This window comes from Papio anubis, chromosome 1 (assembly GCF_008728515.1).
Source record: "Papio anubis isolate 15944 chromosome 1, Panubis1.0, whole genome shotgun sequence".
Taxonomy (NCBI): domain Eukaryota; kingdom Metazoa; phylum Chordata; class Mammalia; order Primates; family Cercopithecidae; genus Papio; species Papio anubis.
In genome coordinates this window covers 20,968,392-20,989,730 of record NC_044976.1, presented here as the reverse complement: position 1 = coordinate 20,989,730, position 21,339 = coordinate 20,968,392, and the positions used below count along the sequence as shown (strand labels likewise).

General features: G+C 51.9%; 1 protein-coding gene across 4 annotated transcripts in view; it reads right to left on the bottom strand.

Annotated features, from left to right (window-relative positions):
- EPHB2 (EPH receptor B2) overlaps positions 1 to 21,339 on the bottom strand; it is a 205,343-nt gene that overhangs the window by 120,618 nt on the left and 63,386 nt on the right. For all 4 annotated transcript variants that reach the window (XM_021937153.2, XM_021937159.2, XM_021937161.2 and 1 more), the window contains exons 2-3: positions 13,711 to 13,775; positions 10,106 to 10,790 (exon numbers count right to left, since the gene is read on the bottom strand). In XM_021937153.2, coding sequence (XP_021792845.1) covers positions 10,106 to 10,790; positions 13,711 to 13,775 — 750 coding nt within the window. The remainder of the gene's footprint in view (positions 1 to 10,105; positions 10,791 to 13,710; positions 13,776 to 21,339) is intronic.

Sequence of the window (21,339 nt, the reverse complement as noted above, 5' to 3'; positions counted from 1 at the left end):
TTTCTGGAACAAAGCAGGGTGTAAGTAAATAAATACTGTACATATGTAAGACATTATCATTACAAATGGCATTTTTCCCACCAAGCTATGGGGGAAAAAAAGGAAAACAAAACAGAAACCAGTTCAGTATGGCGCGAAGGATTCTCATTAGGATTTCAGGAGGCCTGAGTTCTGATTCCAGCTCCGTAGGCACCTGATAAGGTGAGTGAGCCTGAGCGAGCCACCTCCAACTCCCTGCCTTGCAGCCCTGGTAGGGAATCAAACAGATGCTGGTTTTAGAGAGGCTTTGCAAGTTCTGCCAATGAAGAATTAACAATAGAATGTTCCCTCCTCTCGAAGGCAGGGGGTCTGGGATGGGAGAAGGGACTCAGGCAGGTCTTGGTTTAAGAGTCTCACCTGCCATGCAGCCTTGGGTAACTCTCTTCCCCTCTCTGGGCCTCAGTTCCTCTTGTGAGGTGTGAGGTGTAGAGGCTTACGGTGGGGGGAGTGAGGATAATGGGCCCCAGGGAGGGGGGTGCCCAAACAGGGTGGGTGAGGCCAGAGCAGACCAGTGGGGCCTGAGCCAGCTGCCGCAGAGCAATGAAAAGCTCTTAACCACACAGAATTGTTAACAGCTCCCAAATCCTGTTGTACCACAGGCTTAGAAAGGCTTAAACTGTTAAATGCATAAACTTCCTCAATAAACGGGCCTCTCTTGCCAGATTCTGAAGCCCAGCCAGATGAAAAGGCAGTGGCCGGAGGGCGGGGAACTTCCCCAGCTGTTTATGGTCCTGCTGGAGTGATCTGGAGGCAGCCCGTGTGCTTTCAGGGTCCAGATGAGCCAGTCTGGGGCCAAGAGCAGACAGTGCAGGGCTCTGGGGTCAGATGGCCTGGGTTCTAACCCTACTTCTTCCTAGCTGGGTCATCTGGGACTTTTCCCCTCAATTTCCTCTTCTGTGAAATAGGGATGACCTTACCTAACCCTGTAGGGTGACCAAGGGCCAGTGGATACTGCTTGTATCAGAAGAAATCAGGAGTGGAAGGCACAAAAGCATAGACCTGTCTCTGCCACCTAAGAGGGGTGTGATATTGACCAAGTCTCAGTTTCCTAGTCTGATGAGAGGACACAAGGAGGTGACTGGGCAGGAGCGGCCCACCCAAGGTGAGCATTTGGTATGTGCGGTGTGGGACAGACTGGGGGCTCTTCTCTCTGGCCAGAGGTTAGCCAGGGTTGGGGAGCCTCCTTCCCTGAGGCTTCCTTACTCCCGAGCCTTCGTCCTGGGACGGTGTTCCATCCTGCCTCGTATCTCTTGATAGGAAAGCACCTCGTCATTCAAGGCCCAGCCCCGGGTCTCCTCCTCTCCCGAGAAGCCCTCCTCGTTGCCCCAGTAGGGTCAGCCCCCTCCTTCCTTTGAGGTCCCACAGTCCTAACCATGAGCCCCTTAGCCGGTTATCTGCCAAGCTCTTCACTTCCACCATCTTGGGGGGTCCTCCGTCATCTGGAGGTAGGCAGGCCGGGGCGTAGTGTTTCTATTTCCCAGGTAAGCAAACTGAGGTTCTTTCTATCACACCCTGCTGGCCGCTCTGCATAGGGTCTACAGAATCGGGACTCAATGACCAGGTGGACAAGACATGGGCCTCAGGTATAAAAGGTGAGTACATTCTGGCATCCGTCCTCTTCAGGTTAATAAGTTGTCCCAGCAAGCTACAGAAAGCCAGGTGCAAATTCTAGCTTGGCTACTTAGTGGCTGTGTGGCCTTGGGCAGCTTGATGACCCTCTCTGGGCCTCAGTCTCATCATTGGTAAAATAGAGCTAATAATACCAACAGAAGTTTCAATAAGATAATGGAAGCATAGCATATACCACAGTGCGGGACACACAGGTGGCACCTTTTACCTCCCTGTCTCGGGCCTCCTCCAGGCCTCTTAGGACTCCCCTCAGTCTCTGAGGGCAGTAGAACTGAAACCCTGGCAGCCCTTCCACCATCCTCCCTTGGCCAAGAACACCTTTCTTCTGCTCTTCCCTGGATGGCTGAACCTTGTCTGGGGATAAGCAAGAGGCCAGGGTTTAAAAAGAAAAAAATCACCATCATTTCCAATCATTTTTTTTCCTGGACTAATTGCCCTTTTAACCCTTGGTTCTTCTCATCCTCCCAAGCCCTGGGAAAATGGCTCCTCCTCCAGGAAACCTTATTGGCTCTCTCCCCATTCCCTCCGAAGCACCCCGAGTCTGTAGTCATGGATGGAGCTCTCTCCTGCGCCCTAGACTGGCAGCCCCAGGGAGGGTACGGAGGGCCTTCAGCATCTGGGCAGCTCCCACACCTGGCCTAGGAACTGGTACACAGCAGGTGTCCTGGAAGTGGTATTTGAGTGAAAAATGAATGAGCTGTTCTGAAGCCCAAATTGTCCCATACTTCCTACCCAGACCACTGGGAACTTGAAGACCAGAGAGAAAGAATCATCTCATGTCCTGAGATCCAGAACCTTCCATTTAGCTGAATCAGAGAGGAGAGAGGATTGAGGTGACTGACCCCCGCCCTTCCCAGAAGCACGTACTCTGGCTGCCTCCGGGCCTTTTCCACGTCCTCCTCACCTGCCTAACTCTTGCTCCTCACTCAGCTTCCACCGGAGTGGCCCATCTTCCTGGAGGCCGTCCTCTGATCGCCTGTTCCTGGCTAACATTCCCCTGGATGGGCTGGGTGCCTCCGTCTGCTTCCACAGACCCTCCCCGCCTGCTCTGCTTTCTTCAGCATGACCCCAGTCCGCCTGCACCTTCTCTGTCTGTAGAGGTATCTGTCACCATCTCTAGGCTGGGTGGGCCTTGGGGACAGGGGTCATCATGGCCATTTCCAAGGCCCCCTAATGCCTGGCACATGACACTCAACAAGTGTTAGCTTCCTCGTCCTCTATGAAGACATCATTGAGCCCTCCAAGAAGCAGAAAAATCAAGAGCTGAATGATTTCAGTGGATGTCTGATGGATGGATGTATCATAGACAGACGGATGGATGGATGGATGGATGGATGGATGGATGGATGGATGGACCAATGGATGGATAGGAAAGGGGAAGCTGGGGAGGGTGTAGAATTTTTCCCATTTTTAAGAGCAAAGGCTTGAATTGCTTGAGTACACTGGCCATGGTCCCTATCCAATTCCCTTCACAAAAGGCTGGCCTGTGTGGTCTCAGCCCTGGCCTGAGCCTGGGGGTCTGCCCGAGTTTTCTGTACCCCCTCCTTTTCCCTCAACTGGGTGTCTCCACCCTGTCCTTGAAGAGAAGCAGCAGAATTTTCTGTGTGGGGGTCTACGCCTCCCCTCCCACCCAGCACTCCAACCCTCACACCCTTCCCCAGTCAGCATAGCACAGGCTGCCAGCTGGCGGCCTCCCTCCCGGAGCCCACCCCATTGACCGCACCCCACCCCCGCAGACTCCCCCAAACACATCTGAGCCACTGGTCCAGCCTCTGTAAGAAGGGCTCAAGCTGAAAGCAGGGTGGGAAGGAGGATCCAACTCTGAAGGCCCTGAAAGGACCCCTGGCCCCTCCCTCCCTTGGCTGGGAAGCACAAGATTCTGGAGTAAAAGAGAAAATAAAGCCACAGGCATAACATCTCATGCTGGAGAGCATGCCAGCAAACAGGCACTCTCAAAGGCAGCTGCTAGGAGGGTAACTTGGTCCAGCCTTTCTGGAGGGTAATTTGGCAATGTTAGTCAAAAGCTGTAAAAAAAAAGTGCATGCCCTTTGACCCTACAATTCCACGCCTAGAAATGTATCCTACGCAAATAGCAGCAGCCATGAAAAAAGACAGAGAAACAATGAGGCTCACCCCAGCATTTGTTTAAGATAGTGAAATACTGCAAGCAATCTATCTGTCAATCAACAGAGCAGTAGTAAATGAGTTACGGTACATTTATTCTATGGGATCCCAAGAGCTTCCCCACAATGATGTTATAGCTCTAACATGATATGCAAAGATGTCCACAAAATATTATTGTCAAAAATTCTCCTCCTGGGCATGGTGGTTCATGCCTGTAATTCCAACACTTTGAGAGGCTGAGGTGGGAGGATCATTTGTGGCCAGGAGTTCAAGACCAGCCTGGACAACATAGTGAGATACTGTCTCTCTGAAAGAAAAAAGAAAAAAAAGAAAAAAGAAAAAAAACTCATGTAGTTTAAGCAGGAGTCCATTTTTTCTTAAAACAAAAAATCAATATGTGTAAATACACATAAATCCACCTGGAAGAACCTATACCAGTTGGTTTCACGGTGCTTATTTCTAGATGATAGGATTACAGGTGATTTTAGTTTCTTCCTTTTTGCTTATCAGTAATTTCTAAAGATTCTACAAATAACCTGCATTGCTTTTGTGATAAAGAAAAGTTATTTTTTCCTCAAAATAAAAGGCTAACCAGGAAAAAAAAAAAAGTTCACAGGCAAAGACAGTGTTCATACAAGTCCTTAATCTTATTTTTATAACACTCTTCTGGGTATTTTCTCATTTACTCTGTATAACAGGCCTCTGTTTATTCTGTTTTGCAGATGAGAAAACAAAGGTTGGGAGAGGGTCAGCTGCTCACCCAAGGTCACACAGCTAGCAAGAGGCAGGGCTGGGGTTTGAAAGCGGGTCCCTGAGGCCAAGGTCAAGGAGAGGCCATGAGCTGGGGAGAGAGCAGGAGCTGCACAGCAGGGCAGGGCAGACAAGAGGGAGAGGCTGGGAGGAGAAACCCAGCAGCTGGGAACTGGGGAGTCTGAGCTGGAGCCAGCGAATCAACATGTGCGTGCAACCACCCTGGCTAGCAGCCCCTCTCCCCATCCAAGCTAAATATTAAAAATCCCATGACGCCTGATAGCATCGCAGCAATCATGCTCACTGCAGAACTGCCTCCAGATCCCTCACAGATGCGGGTTGGCCACTGCGAGAGAACACAGCAAGGTCCCCAAAGAAGGCTAGGTTGGGGGCTCCTGCTGGGCTAGCGGAAGTCGGGACTGAGGTGGGTAAGGAGAACCAAGGAGAACAGGGATCTGGAGACAGGCAGACTTGGAGAAACTGAGGCAGGGGCACATTCACAGTCACACCTATCATACTCTGGAAAGAGTCAGAGAAACAGACTTGGGTGCAGGCGGCTGCTGCAAAGAAGGCATTCCAGGGACACCTTCTGCCACTCCCAGCAGACCTGCTGGCGGGAAGCCCCAGTGGGGACTGGGGTTGGGGAGGGAACATGGCTCTTCTAAAGCCTTCCAAGATGCCCAGTCATACAAGATGCCTTCTTCTTCGTGTCCTCAAAGCACTTTGCCTGCATGGACCTCATTTGTGGCAGGACCATACTCTGCCTCGTTCCCTGGGTGTCTGAGTCCCCTGCTCACCCAGGAGCCACTTCAGACCAAACCCTGAGTGTCAGGGTTTCTCAGGGACCCTCTGCCTGGAATGCTTTCCCCCAAGCCTTCTCAGGCCCATCAGTTCAATGATGTCTCTTCCGGGAAGCCCTTCCTGAAGCACGGCCACTTTCTCATCTCTATTGTTGCACAGTTCTTACCCCCTTCACTCATCACAGTCTGCAACTAGTTTATTGATTTGCTCATTGACTTTTTCTTCTGTCTTCTCCTATCCACCCACTCAGACTAAAAACTCTGGGAGGGCACTGAATGTGCCTGTCTTGTTCATTTCCGTATCCAACTGCACCTGGAACGTGTCTGGCTCATAGTGGGTACGCAATACATATTTGTTACAGGGCTAAATGGCCCACAGAGGTTACTCAAAACATGTGTGTTGAATGGTTGGCTTCCCCAGGCCCCTCCCCTCTCCCACTGTGCCCTGTACACAGTAGGCACCAGAGGAAGTTGGTGAGATTGAATCAGTTTAGCCCCCATCACTGTACTGGGAACTAGTAAGGCTTTGAACGCCATCACCGCCCACACCAGGGATGGTGGCCACTCCCTATGAAGACTCCCCCACTCTCCATCTGCCAAGAAGACTTAATCCAGCCTCATTTTCTCTCATTTATATTAACAAAGCAATGGATGTTTTCCTATTAAATTATATCTCAATAATAAACGCATCTTTTCAAACCACATCCTCTTAGAGATTCTGCTAATGTTCCACTGCCCCAGCGGGGACGATCCCTGAGGTGGTGTTGGGGCTGGGCTTGTGTCCTCTCTTTGGCCTTAGGTCCCAGCTTGGTCCAAACATGTGTTATCACATCGTGTGTCTGAGCTCATGGTCCTGGTACCGAATCATCAGGCAGGGCTGCTTGTTTAAAAATGCTGATTCCAGCTGGGCATGGTGGCTCATGCCTGTAATTCTAGCTTTTGGGAGGCTATGGCAGGTGGATCACTTGAGGCCAGGATTTTGAGACCAGCCTGGTCAACATGGTGAAACCCCATCTCTACTAAAAATACAAAAATTAGCTGGGCATGGTGGTACACGCCTGTAATCCCAGCTACTCAGGAGGCCGAGGCAGAAGAATTGCTTGAACCCAGGAGGCGGAGCTTGCAGTGAGTTGAGACTGCGCCACTGCACTCCAGCCTGGGTGATAAAGCGAGACCCTGTCTCAAAACAAAAAACAAAAAATAAACCCTGCTGATTCTTGGCCCCCCATCTCAGAGCCACATTCCCAGACCTGGGGGAGAGGTTTGAGTCAGACCCAGAAACCTACACTTTAACCAACTAACCAGGTGACTGATCCACAATAAAGATTGAGAAGCCCTAAGCTAGAGGACGAGAAAGCACTTGACCAATGTTACTTGAATGTGAGCTGGAATCACCATTCCTACACGTCCTGCTCCAGTGGGGCCAGTGCCTATGGGGCTTGGCCTGCAGCAACCTCACATCTGGGTGACAGCAGCACAGGCCACAGCAACAGCTGGTGTCCTTCTGGGTTCCCTGAGCTCATTAATCACACCCTGACTGGCCCCCACTCACACTCAGTGGATGGCTGAGCTGGGCTGGGGCCTTGGGGAGGCTGTCAGGTACAGGGGAAGATGGGTGTGGAAGGGAACCTGGAAGGGAGCCAGGGCTGGGCACACCTTACCCCTGCCCCACCTTGCACCCTCACCATCTGCAAGGAGCATCTCTGACTCTGAGTTGGGTGACTTGCTTTTAATGCAGAGAATATGGCAGAAGTGGTGAGATGTCACTTCTGGATTAGGTTATAAAAGATTGTGGCTTCTGTCTTGGGTGTTTGCTGGTATTCTCTCTTGGCTTTCTCACTCTGGGCAATGTCACTGCACATGCAAGAGGCCCATGTGGTGAGGGACAGAGTCCTGCCAAGAACCCCGTGAGTGACCTTAGAAGCAGACTCCTCCCTGGTCGGGCCTTCAGATGAAACCGCAGCCCCAGGCCACACCTTGAGTGCAACCTCACGGGAAAATCTGAGCCAGAAGTACCCAGCTAAGCCACACCTGGATTCCTGACCCTCAGAAACTATGAGATAATGAACGTTTGTTGTTGTTTAGAGACAAGGTCTTGCTCTGTCACCCAAGCTAGAGTACAGTGGCATGATCATAGCTCACTATAGCCTTAAGCGATCCTCCCACCTCAGCCTCCTGAGTAGCTGGAACTACAGATGCACACCACTACATCTGGCTAAATTTTTTCTTATTCTTTCTTTGTAGAGACAGGGTCTCACTATGTTGCTCAGGCTGGTCTCAAACTCTTGGGCTCAAGCAATCTTCCTGCCTCAGCTTCCCAAAATGCTAGGATTACAGGCATGAACCACCACACCTAACCTGTTGGTTGTTCTAAACTGCTAAGTCTTGGAATAATTTTTATGCAGCAACAGGTAACGAACATACCTTCTCATCTGAACACCCTGCCTGTTGCAGTTCTTCCTACACCCTCCTCCAGCCCTTAGCTATGGCCATACCAACCTGCCTCCCTAATGGGCCAAGTTGATTCACGTTCCCAGGCCTTTATTCATGCAGCTCCATCCTCCAGCATTCCTGGGTCACCCACCCAAGACTCAGCTCCAATGTCACCTCCTCTGTGAAGCCTTCTGTCATTTTCTGTGCCCACTGTAGCCTGAGCAGTTCCTATTAAAAAAGTCTAACACATCACACCTTTGTACATTTATATGTCTGTCTCCCCTGCTAGACTCTGAGCTCCAGAAGGCAGAGCCACAGTCTGATTCTTCTCTGTACTGCCTGATGCTCAGCATAAGGTCTGACAGAGCAGGCTCAGTAAAAGTTTGATGAATGAACGGACCATCAAAAATGAGTGGCTGGTTTCCCATTCACTTGTTCTGCCACCCACACCCTGTCTCACCACTGCCGTCCCCCAAGGTTGTGCACTTTTACACCCAAGGACGTAAAACCAAATTTGTTATCTTCCCCAAGAAACCAGCCCTTTCTCCTAACTTGCCCATTTCTTTCCTAGAACCATCACCTTCCTGCAAGCTGGAATGCCCTTTCTCTGTGATTCTTCCCTCTCCTCCCTTTCCATCCTGTCTTCCCATCCCATCCCTTTCATTGGCAAAACATCCTTTGATCTTACCTCTCCTCTTCCCCAGCACTGGTGCACGCCCCACTCCAGGATGCCACTGTCTCTTGAGATGACAACAATGGTTCCCCTATAGGCCCCCTCCTCCTGTCTCTGGCACCCCCATCTGTCCTTCTAGGTATCTTGAAAAGCTGCCTTGCTTATCTCAGAGGGCTAGAGGGAGGAACCACAGAGCTGGTAGATTTAACAAGCATTTTATCAGATTGAGGATCACTGCAACCACCCCCCGGCTAAACTTTCCCTGGCTCTCCAAGGACACTGGATTAGGGTCCAAACCTTTAGCCTGGCATCTGAGGCACCCCAGGATCTGGCCCCAACCTCTGAATCCAATGGGGAATGCAAGAGGACATGACACAGGCAGCTTCAAGTCCCCTACACCCCCAGCACCACCACTGCAGTTCACAGGCTGAGCACCTGGGCTTTGTACACATCCTGTCATTTAGTTAACATCTATTAAGCACTTCCTGTGTACTGGAAACCATCGCAAGTACTTTGCATGCATCAAGTACCTGACTCCTCACACCAACCTAGGAAGGAGGGTTTTACACTTGGCCAAGGTGATACTGCTAGTGACTGGCAGGGGTGATTTAACCCAGGTCCTTCAACCTTCACAGCCTTCTTAGCACCAGGCTGTACCTCTCACAAACTTCTCGTGTTTGCAGACCACCTTCACGGTTCTCTGCCATACTCAAACATCACTTATACTTACTTAATAGTTCTCCTTAAGCTAACTGTGTGGCATGGTGGTTAAGAGGGTGGATTTTGGAATCCCAGATCCTCTACTTAGTCTCTGCTTCAGCTCTCTGAACCTCAGTTTCTTCATATACAACAGTACTCTCTGTCACAGGGTCCTTGTGAGGATTAAACGAATTAAGTCACAGAAGTGCTCAGCAAATAGTACAAGGGGGAGTCGTGGGCCTGGCTCATGGTAAAATCGCACTTCTCCATCTCTTTGAATAGGAAGTAACCTTGTGACTTGCTTTGGCCAGTGAAATGCACACAGAGGTTACGGCGGGGGTGCATCCCAGGTGGAAGCTTTAAAGCCAGTAATCCATCTGCCACACTCCTTCCACCGTCTGCCCTGTGGATGGCAACATCCCGAATGGTGGCGCTCCATCCGTTTGACTCTCAGAGGGAGAAGTCCCAAGCTGATCCACAATGGATATGGAGCATTAAGGGGAGAAATAAACTTTTATTGTTTTGTCACTTCAGCATTGTCCGGTCTATACTGACAGAGTAAAAGCTCAAAAAATGTTACCTTATTAATACATAAATGTTACTTATTATAACATACGTTTTCTTAAAAGGGGAACCATATCACCTTTGTAAATGAAGAAAAAGACACCACTTGACATACTCGTATGATGACGTAAACAAAAAACCTTTATCCTACGCCAACCCAGATCATCTGGAATACCACCTGCAGGATGTGCACAGATCGTTTTCAGGAAGTGCGATATTCAAGTGCCTCCCTCTAAGAAGCTGAGCGATGGTTGCCAGTTTGGAAAGCCTGGCCCTAGAGTGCCTCATGGTCAGCTCTGAGCTTTAGAGGCCAGGCCTAAGTCTGCAGCCCAAGTCTGCAGCCAAGACCAGTTCTATGCATTTGCAGGGGCACGTGCCCCGCCCTGGCCCTTACCTCGGCAGACGGTGCCATTCTCAACGGCCTCGAAGCCTGCTTTGCACATGCAGCGCCCGATGGGCACCAGCCACTCGCCATCTCCGTTACAGTAGAGCTTGATGGGCACATCCACCTCTTCCGCATTGGCGATGCAGCTGCCCCGGGCAGCCACCAGCGATGTGCTCTCAGCACCCGACAGGGTTTCCTGGAAGATGGCGCCATTCTGGATGATGCGGGGGCACTTGCGGTAGAAGACACGCACGGCGATGAGGGACATGCAGCCGCCGTAGTCCTGGAAGGCCAGGTAGAAGCCGCTGCGGGACACAGGTCCAAAACTCCGCACCTCGGTGTTGATTTTCATGACGCGGCCACCCAGGTCCACCTGGGAGAAGCTCTCGTCCGCTGCAATGGTATCCACCTTCACCCATGGGTTCTCCATCCAGTTGGGGAAGGTCTTGGTGGCCGAGTCAAAGTCAGCCTCATAGTAATAGAGGTTGAAGGTCTCCTTGCAGGAGCCAGGCACGCTGGGGATGCTGCTGCAGTCACGCACCGAAAACTTCATCTCCACATGGATGCGGTGGGCGCCACGGCGCCGGATAAACTTGGTCCGTAGCCAGTTGTTCTGGCTTGACTCAAACACGTTGCACACCTGGTACGTGCGGATCGTGTTCATGTTCTCATCGTAGCCACTCACCTCTTCCCACTGTGGGTAAAATGCTCGTCAGGTGGGGAGGTAAGGGCTCAGCCCCAGCACACACTCAGTCTAAGGTGGAAGACACAGACTCTGCCTTAGGGAATCCTCCAGTCTAATGGTGAAGACATCAGAGAATTCCCAATCTGATGGGGGAGACATGCCAATCAGGTGGGAAAGGCACACATCCTTCTCTTGGTATTCTGCTAGCTGACAGGGCAGACGTGGCCCTTATTGTCAGCGGCACACTAATCTGATAAAGGAGACAGGGACTCTGGCCAGGAAGTTCCCACCTGGAAGGGGAAAATAGGGAGAACCCTTCCCCGCTTACGGAATTCTTTCTGATGAAAGTAGACACAGCTTTGTGGTTGGGGGGGCTACCAGTCTGATGGAGGAGACAGAACCTCTGCCCTCGGAGAGCCCCCTGTCTGATCAGGGAGAGAGAGCCCTTGCTCTTGGGAACTCTCAGTCCGATGGAGGAAGACAGTCCTCATCCTCAGTGAACGCCTAGGATGATGGGGAAGACAGGGTCCTTCCCCATGAGAACAGCTCTGCTCTGGGGCTTTCGGCTGCTAGAATTTGCTCTCGGGTACCTGGAGGGAGGCTGCCCACCCTCCCTGCCTGGGGAAGGTACTCCCGTACCCTCTCTGGGGCAGCCTGGGATCTCACAAACCCAGCAGAGAGGTGCCAAGCCTCACCGCTGCAGGGGCTGGGCCCAGTGGTGGAAAGTTCGGGCGGGAAGGGCCTAGGGCGGACCCGGGTTATCTCCTCACACTCATGGACCAGGCTCGTTCCCACTGCTGAGCCTTTTGCACACTTCTGTGCCCTCCTGGAGCACCATCTCTGGTCTCCTCTGCACCAGGCTCTCTGGCTGCTGCTGTTTGCATTCACCAACTTTCCCAAGGGCCTTCGGGAATAGTCTCCCTGCGTGAGGGCCCAGTACACTCAGCCCTCTTGGGCCAGTGTCAGTGGGACTGAGAGCTTGCTGAGGGCAGCCACCCCTCCTGTCCTTCTCCTGTGTCCCCCTTGGTGTTGGCTGGCTTCACCTGGGGTAGACCCAAAGGAGCCCCAACAGCAGAGTCCCCTCTCCCATCCACGTCCGGGGCTGGGCACCCTAACAGAATCTCATTTCTTTGGTGTGATTATCACACATGGTCTATACGGTTAGACCGCTTTTACAGAGGGCGAGGGAGTAGAGACCAGAAGTGAGGTCACTTAACCCAGGCCACACAGACCCAGAGCTGTTCGTGTGCTTGCCCGTGCTGCCTGGAACCACAAGGACCCCAAGTGTGCCCCAGGAGTCCCGGGTTCTAGTCCCAGCTCTACTAACTTGATGAGTGGCCTTGGGCAAGCCATTTCTCCCTCCTGGGCCTCCAATTGCCAAATGTGCCTGTGGGAGTGGCAGCTGATGGAAGAGGTGTCCCCCTCAAGTGGGTGTCCTTTATCCTGTGCCACTCAGATTCCCTGGGCCAAGTCTGTGCTTGTGGAGCAGGGGCTGGCAGCCTGGGGAGGGTCAGGTGCGATGAAGGGTGAGTGCACACAGGGAGGGCAGGTCTGGAGCTGACTGGCTCAGCCTCTTCTTCAACGGCGACTCTGAAGCTCCCTACATTGCATTAATTTTTTTTTTTTTTTTGGTGGCACCATGTGACAAAGTCAGCCCCTTGTTACAACCGCTGCTCTTCTTCAGAACTTAATTAGAACACTTAATTAGAGCACTCTGCCTTTCTCCCCTCTCTCTAATTAACATGCGGAGGCCCTGCAGCCTAAACACCCCAAATAATTGCGTCCGGGGGCCCTGCAGCCCAGCCTGGCCTCATTACTGGCAGGGTGGGGCTGTGGGCCCGGCCGCCTTCGCAGATGGAAAATTGGTGACAAGAAAGAGCCACAGAAAGCGGCCTGACCCTGGGGCCCTGCCTATTGAGAACACAGGCCTGGGGGGTGGGAGGAACGCAGTTCCCTGGGGCAGCAGCTGAGTCCCAGCGGAGCAACCGGGGTGGGGGGAAGGGAAGGGCTGGGTTGTAGAGTCCAGAGCCCTCCCCAGAGACCACGGGGATGAGGGATGAATATTCAACTTCATGACAATGACAATGTTGACGATGATTATAGCTCTCTTGACTGGGAGCCCAATCTATGCCAGGCATTGTGTTAGACACTTTGCAGGAAAACCTCACAACAGTCTTGTGAGGTCTAAGACATCATCACCATTTTATAGAGGAAGAAACTAAAGCTCAGAGAGATTAAGGAACTGGCCCCAAATCACACAGCTGGTGAGTGGCAGAGCTAAGACAGATTTTCAGGACTATCTGACCCCACAGCCTGTAACTTATGCCAGATTTTGCTCTTGGAGAGCTCACAACATAGACCCCAGGATGATAAGAGCCAAAGGATGGGGAGCTTTGTGTTATGGGGACCCAGAAAGCGGGCAGAGAGGGCTCAGTCATAGTCCTGAATACAAACCTTAGCCCCTCACTTATTATCTATAGGGCCCTGGGCAGGTGGCTACACCCTGTTGAGCCTCAGTTTTCTCATCTGTAAAATGGAGATAATTCCTCTCTATGGGATTAGAGATGATATGTATAAAGGTGCTTAATACAGTATCTGACATAGAGTGGGTACTCAGGAAATGACAGTTCACTTTCTTCATCTGTAAAACGGGGGTAGTGCGAGCACCTACTTCTCAGCCTCGCCCTAAGGATTCCACGGGATAAAGGCTGAAAGCATCCAGCCTGTTGTCATGGTAACTGGCTCCATCAATGGTAGGGGATCATGACTCCATCAATGGTAGGAGATTGGGAGGGTGGGGCTGAGAGAGGCCTGGCTCTGGGCCCTGAAGAGGGAGAAAGGGGTTAGAATATGAGGGGGCATTCGGGCCCTGCAGCAGGGTTTGAGGGATCCTGGGGACCAATGCAAGGTTTGGGGACCACTGACTCACCCCTGATGGAGGATGCACCATCCAGCCCAGCTCAGCCGTCGCTGTAGTGGAGTCCATTAGCGTTTCTGTGGGGGAGAGCAAAGAGTCACCGCTCCGCCCCACCTACCAGGTGCTGTCAATCTCTCTGTTGGGCCCTCATCCTTCTTTACAGAGAGCCCCGCCTACTTCCACTGCCCCAGTCATCTGGCTCTAATTCTCCAGACTGCTCTTGGTTTAGACTCCGCCTCTCTACTCCATTATCCCGCCTACCCCCACAGCCTAGCCAATCATCTAATGCCACTCCTCTAGGCCCCACCCCTCCAGGCCAAGTCCACCCTTACATCGTGGTCAGGCTCTACCTCTCAGCCAGTCTAATCCCACTAACCTAGGTACTGTCCTTCCCTTCCTTTTCTGGACAGGGAGGGTCTTACATCCACTAAACCTGGGGTCTACTGGATGGGTTTCAGAGGGTCTGCCACTAAACTCTTGGGTCTTGCCACTCAACATCAAACTCTGGGGATCTGTTTGCTTTTCAGCATGCATGAAACTCTCAAAAACTGGAACTTGGGCCTTAGACGGGCTGTTCTTGTGTCCCAGCTGAGACCCCCAGTTTCCCCTCCTTGCCCCTCTGGCGCACACATCTTGTCAAGACACTCTCCCTTTCTCTAGAAACCTGGAGTCTTCCATCATGTTCCTGTGGCTGAGGTCCCTCCCCCAGGGCTCAGGTAACTCTGCCCCCAGGACAGGGTCCCGGGAGTGGAGAAGTGTTGAGAGCAAGCACTGCACCCAGTAGGGGCCAACTGTCACATGGCCTGTGGGGGTTCAGGAGACACATCAGCGTCTGGGACCATCCTGAGCCCCACTTGCCTCCCCCAATTCCAGCAGCTGCAGGGAGCCACATGGCCTAGGGGGAAGAAGAGCCACATGGCCCTGGAGACCCCCATTCTCCCCAGGTCAGGTTCAGGACCCTTCTCTTCTACCCCTTCCTGGCCTCTTTGGCTTCCAAACACTTTCTGAATGGAATTGCAATACAACGAATGAATTTAAATGAACCCCTTTCAAGCATTCATTCGACAGAATATCCTGATGCCCATTATGTACCAGGCACTGCACTGGGCACCCTGAGAGAGAGAACTGTGGCTAGCAAGACCCTACCACGGAGCAGTTCCTGGTCTGGCAATGGAGATGAGGTATGAATATAAATAGCTATGAGACAGTAGGGGGAGAGACCTAGAAGGTCACAGTGACACCACCTCGCTCGGTGAGAGTGGGTAAGAGGTATGCTTGCTGCCATGCTCCAATTCTGTGCCCAGGGCAGGCATCACTCATCAATTCCTATACTATGGCCACATGATACTTCTTGCCACAGTATTCCAGGAAACAAATATAAACCAGAGATGCTGTCCCTGGCCCAGCCCAACTGCCTCCTTTCGGAGACAGGGCAACTGAAGCACAGGGGTGAGAAGGGGCTTCCAAAGATTGCACAGGAGTTGGCGGCACAGTGGGAAGTGCAGGTGTCTTGCCTCCTAGCCTATAAACCTTTAGGCACTTCAAACAATTAGTTTAATGGTCTGGGCTAAATGACAAGGACCAGGAGATTGGGGCTGTGTGCCCAGTGTCCAGGCAGCTCAGAAGTTCCAAATGGCAGATAATTAGGGCTTGAACTATGGCAGGGGTGGAGGGGATAAAGGGTGGGGACAGGAGGAAGCATTTGGCCAGAGGTGACCCCAGTCAGACCCATGAGCTGACAAGAGAGGATGCAGAAGTGTCCCCACGACCGCCTGTGGCTTGTGTCCCTGTGCACTGGCATCCCCGTGACCGCCTGTGGTCACTGTGTCCCTTTCCACTGGGGGCTGGCACAGGGAGGGGGTGTGGGGTAAGGGTGCCAGGGACGGTGGAGCCAGTGCCAAGGGCATCTTTTTGATGGCAAATTGGAGGGAAGTTCTATTATGCAGCTTTGGAGCTGAAAAAAGGGTTCCTTTTCACACTCCGAATGCTACAGATTTTTCTTCCTGGAGAGAACAAGGGCTGAACTTTTAACCTGTTTTCTCTCATCGGCCTCAGCCAGAGACACGCCAAGCCGGGCTCTCTGCCTGGGCCCAGGGAACAGCTGCTGGGAGCTGTGTCGAACAAGGCAGAGGAGAGACTCTGCTTGGGACAAGAAGAGGGTCGGGCGGGGGAGGCAAGCCCACCAAGCAGGTGGCCCCATCCCTTGGCTAGATTCCTGGGCTGACCCAGAGGCCAAACACTAGAGGATTCCATGGCTCAGAGAAGGAGGGGCTGGGAACTGACATCTTCATCGTATGGGTGGAAACTTGGGCTCAAGGAGGGCAAATGGCTTGCCAAAGTCACACACTAAAAGTTGGTGCTCAAACTCTGGGCTCCCAAGAAGCTTAGCGTGGGGGGCCCCACAGTCCGCCTGTGCCTTCTACCTCTCCTGGCCCAAAGCAGTGGCTCAAAGCATTGGGAGGATCTAAGAAGGACTGGAAGTAAATGGACTGGCTGGTTTGCAGACAAAAAGGAAACACGAAGGAACATGAAGTTTGCAGATCCCCTTGGGAGGAGGTAGAGGGCCGGCATCTCCTCTGCTCCCTTCTCCAGTGCCACTCCTGGCTTTGCCTGGAAGCCTGGCTCTGGGAAATCTGTCACCCCTCTGGGTTGTGGCAGGAGGCAGCACAAGCATGCTCTCTCCCCAACCTGGTCTTTTGCTTTTCAATTTTAACACCTCCCTCTACCTCTGCACAAAAGGCAAATGAGCAGAGCACACAGACCTGGGCTCTGGAGGTCACAGAGATCTGGATTCTAACAGCAGTTCTGTCCCTTCCTTGCTTGGTAACCAATATCACTTGCCATAAAAGGAAGGAAAATAAACACAGACTATTACAAATGAACCTTTTGAGGCGGGCAGATCACTTGAGGTCAGGAGTTTGAGACCAGCCCGGCCAACTTGGTCAAACCCTGTCTCTACTAAAAATGCAAAAATTAGGCATGGTGACGCATGCCTGTAATCCCAGCTACCTGGGAGGCTAAAGCACGAAAATTGCTTGAACCTGGGAGGCAGAGGTTGCAGTGAACTGAGACTGCATCATTGCACGCCAGCCTGGGTGACAGAGCAAGACTCTGTCTCAAAAAACAAAACAAAACAAACAAACAAACAAACAAAAAACAAATGGACCTTTATTTGTTCTATCTCTTGTTAAGTCTCAGTTTCCTCACCTGGAAAATGGCCAAAATACCTTCCGAGTCTGGAAGTATAGCAGCTTGGATCCCAGCACAAAGTAGATCCTCACTTAGTAACAGCTGCTGTCTTTAGATGGTGTGCAATGCTTTTTGGCACACCCAGTGCCTGCACACACTGCTTCCTCCTTTGGGCTTATTAGGTGGCCCCTGAAAGTGAAGGCAGTCCCAAGAGGCTCCAGCTTAGTCTGCCTGCCTTCCCCCACCTCCCAGATACGCCTGCCAACATCTGACAAGCATCAGTCTCTTGCTCCACGGCCAAAGCCCATCCCAGTCCATCTGATGCTGCTTTCCCTGGGGTGCCCTGAGTTTTCTCTTTGTTCCTCTCAAACCAAGCACAAAAGTCAAACTCTGTTCTCTGGGGAATCTGGAGTTAATAGTTATTGCCTCAAGAACTTAGTGGGTTCAGGAAACCAAGCTCTGTTTCCACCACCATCATGTCCTTTTTCCACCCTGTAACACACCAGACGCCTCCCCTCCAATCCCAAAAACCTACAGAGGGAGAGAACTCATGTCTGCTGAGATCCTATTAGGAGCCAGAATCTCTCACCAACATTCTCACAATAATGCCAAGAGGTACTTGATACTGTCCCATTTCACAGATGACCCATTTCACAGATGAGAAAGCTGAGGCTTCCAAAGCCTCGGGAACTTGCCCAAGATCACACATCTATTCCACCCACAAGCTGCCTTCCAGTCAGCTATGAGTAGGTGAAGAGACTGGCCGTCTCACTCTGCACAGACAATGTGGTCTTTTCTCACCCTTGGACCTCACACATACTGTTCCTTCTGACCTTCTCACCTCTACATCTTCTCTGCCTGCCCTACTGTTCGTCTGTGAAGTCTCAACTCAGGTCACCTCCTCTAGCAAGTTCTCTTAAATCCATTCTGCCCCAATGCTCTGCAGCCAAGGGTGTTTCAAGGTATCCCAGCACTTGAAGATATTCTGGGTGGTAACTACCCCTATTTGCTATCTTCTCCCAAAGCTCTGTGGTCCCCTGAGAGGTGGGTGCTGGGTCCTGGTCCTGGGATCCCTAAGACTTAGCACAGGGCTTGGCACACAGGCCTCCTCTCCCCATCTGCAAGGGCTTGAGCATATGCCAGTGTTCTGCTCCACTACGGTTGCCCAGGCTTGAGCCTTTCACATAGACAACGTTAATGACTTTAGCCACTTCCACCTACAACCTGTACAATTATTTAGTTACTACTTTTTCTTCCACTTGACTCCTTTTCTTTCTTAAATGCATCTTAAAGAGGAAAAAAACGTAATCATGATTATAAATGGAAAACCAATATCTCTTGCCATAACAGGAAGGAAAATAAACACAGACTACTACAATTAAAAATGTTTGTCTGCAAAGTACCGAACATCATTTCACTTCCCCTACTTTGGGAGCTGCTGGGCTCCCTTGAGCTGCCTCTGAAGCTCTGGAAATGTTTCTATCTCTATCCCCACTGTGACGGTGACAATCTCTCATGCAGGGGAAGCTGTTGTCACTGTACACAGATAATTAATCACCACACTATGTGGCTGAGACCACAATGAGGACGTGCGTGGTGTATTGTAGGTTATAGGAAATGAATATGGAAGGAGGGGAAGAAAATGCCAAATTTAGGGATGGCTTCCAGGAGAATGTGATGCCTGCATGGAGGCTTAAAGACTGGGTGAGTGGGGAGTGACTGATGTGGAGTGGGAAGGGCACGCTAGGCAGAGGGGAAGCAGAGGCAAAGGCCAGGAGGTGAGCTGGGCCACAGCGGGGTTTGTGGGAATCAAGCGCTGGCTGAAGGATGGGGCTGGAAGTGGTGGGAGCTGACAGCTGAGCCTGGAGAGGTTAAGCAGGGGCTGCCCAGGTAGCACAGGACAGGGCCATGAAGGGTCAGCAGCTCTCCGAGGCCCCTCTGCTGGATCATCCCTGTCTCTCCACATCCTTGCCAGCCTTGCTGTTATTACCTGCTTCCCACTCTGCCCACTGTGCTGTTTCACCTGCTCTTAGGCCCTCCCACCCTATTGAAATGTCTGGTTCCCAGACCTGGGCTGCTCTTAATGCCCATTTAAAAAAATCCCAATGGATAGATGAAGAAAGAGACTCACAGATTCTTAGCATCCAGGCAAAAGCTGGACCTGGGGCCACCAGCCCAGAGCGTCTTCCTCAGTGTGAAAACAGGGGCCCGGCCATGGGAGTGACTTTGGCGCTACCCCTACTGTCCCCACACCCCCTCTCCTTCCTGGAGGCTGCACAGAAGAAAGCAATCAGGAGGCCCTGACTGCCGGGCTGGGGAGGCCCGATGGCCCCTCTGGCTATGTGTGAACGAGCAGTGTACATTTCAGAAATATTTGAACTTAAAGGGGAGACACACTGAAGTCGTTAGCGTTGGGCTGAAAGGAGGTGGCTGCAGGGGGGCCCCTTGCTCTCAGGCTGGAGCGGGTGGTTGCCCCCTAGTCTCCAATCCACTCCTAGTCAGCTCTGTCTGATCCCCTCGTGGGCTATAATTCTCTAGGACCACAGATGCCGCTTGTCTGCACTAATGACAGTATGTGAGTGTTCCAAAGTCATGAAGAAAGAACTTTCATTAAGCACCTATTGCATGCCAAGCACTGTCCAGGGCCCTCTAAATGCCATTGCAGGCTCAACCTCCAGAAGTATATACTAGTATTAACCCCATTTCACAGATGAGGAAACTGAGGTCAGAGAGGAGAAGCAACCTGCACAAGTGCACACAGGCAGGGCTAGGACTGGAACCCACATCCATCTATTTTCACAACTGTGTTATTTTTAAGATGCCATGGCCATAGCCTTAAAAGACAGACAACACAAAGCAACAAAGTCTTCAGGGCTTGTGTGTGTTTATCTTCTCTCTCTGCATGGGCCTGTGTGAGAATAGCAGGGGGCGGGAGAAGGGCAGCAGGGGAGTGGGGCATAGACTGCCCAGGCCAGAATCTTGGCTGTGGCATTCTCCAGTGTGTGATTGCAAGCACGCCAGTTCTTCTCTCTGGGCCTCAGTTTCCACATCTGAAAAATGGGTCATGGTGAGAATTAAATGACACCATGTAGGTGAGTCCTGTTCATCTGATGTCTCCCAGGGCCCACATATAGGGGAGGTCTGCATCCACCTTGTTCACCACTGTACCCTCAACACTAAGAACGAGGCCTGGCACTAGCACACGCATCCATCCTCCACACGGCAGCTGGGTGATGTTCCTAAAGTCCACGTGTGATCGCCCTTCAGAGCTCCTGCTGCCTGAAAGATCAAGTCCTAGCTCTCAACAAGCTACTCGAGGCCCCTGCCAAGCAGGCCAGCTAATTTCCTTCCAGCCAGTCTTCCGCATCTCTCATATCCAGCCATCCAAAATTTCCTCCTGCTTGCAGAAAGCACTTTACCTCCCCGAACACTGGTGACTTGACCCTTCTAGATTTTTCTGCCTGGAACGCCTGGCCCTTCTTGCTTTGTTGGCCTGGCTAACTTCTCTTCCAAAACTGAGCTCAAAGCCTCCTTCTTCCTTCTTCCTGGCAGCTGTCCTGACTCCTCCTGCTCTGGCTGGGTTAAGTAACAAAGTCATGGTCATTCAATGAACATCTCCTCCACCCGATGTGTGCCAGGCCCTGAGCCAGGCACTGGAGACACAGAGGCAGATCAGCAGGCCCTTCCCTCAAAAAGCTCCCAGACTAGTGCCCGACGTGTGAACTTACTGCAGGGAGAGGCGGAGTGAGACGGCTGGTCCCGGCCAGGAGCCAGGAAACCCAGAGGAAGAAGGGAGTAGCTTTGAGCAGGAAATTTGGAAAGGCATCTCAGAGGAGGTGGCGTGTGAGCTGGGAGGAGAGGGAAGGGCACACCACATACAGGGCCCAGCAGAATCAAAGGCACAGAAGTGTAAGACATCGGGGAAGGCTGGGCAATCATAAAACTGATGACTGGCTCTCAGTGGTGGGCTCCAGGCCAAGCGCTTAGCACTCATTATCCCATTTCATCGTTAACTATTTGTGAAGTAAGTACTTTAGGATCTCCCTTTACAGTTGGAGAAATCAAAGTTTGGAGAGGTTGTTCAAGGTTTCCATGGCCAGGAAGCAGTGGAACTGGGTCTGCCTCGCACCAAAGCCCATGTCCTTAGCCACTGCGCCACGCTGGAGTATCCGTCCCATGTAGTGGGAGCAAAATGCTTCATGGAAGGAGATGGTAGCACAGGACAGGGCATCAGAATGTGGAGGGCCTCTCAAACGTGGGGCTGAGGAAGTTGGGTCTTATCCCACAAGCAGCGGGGAGCTATGGAAGATTCTTGAAGAGGGTAGTGATGTGATCTGCCCTGAGAACCGCTGAATTACAGAGTGGCCTTGGCAGAGGAAATTAGGCTAGATTTGGGGGACAGCTGGGGGAAGGGTTGAAGCTGAAGATGAACAGACACCTGGTAACCGCACC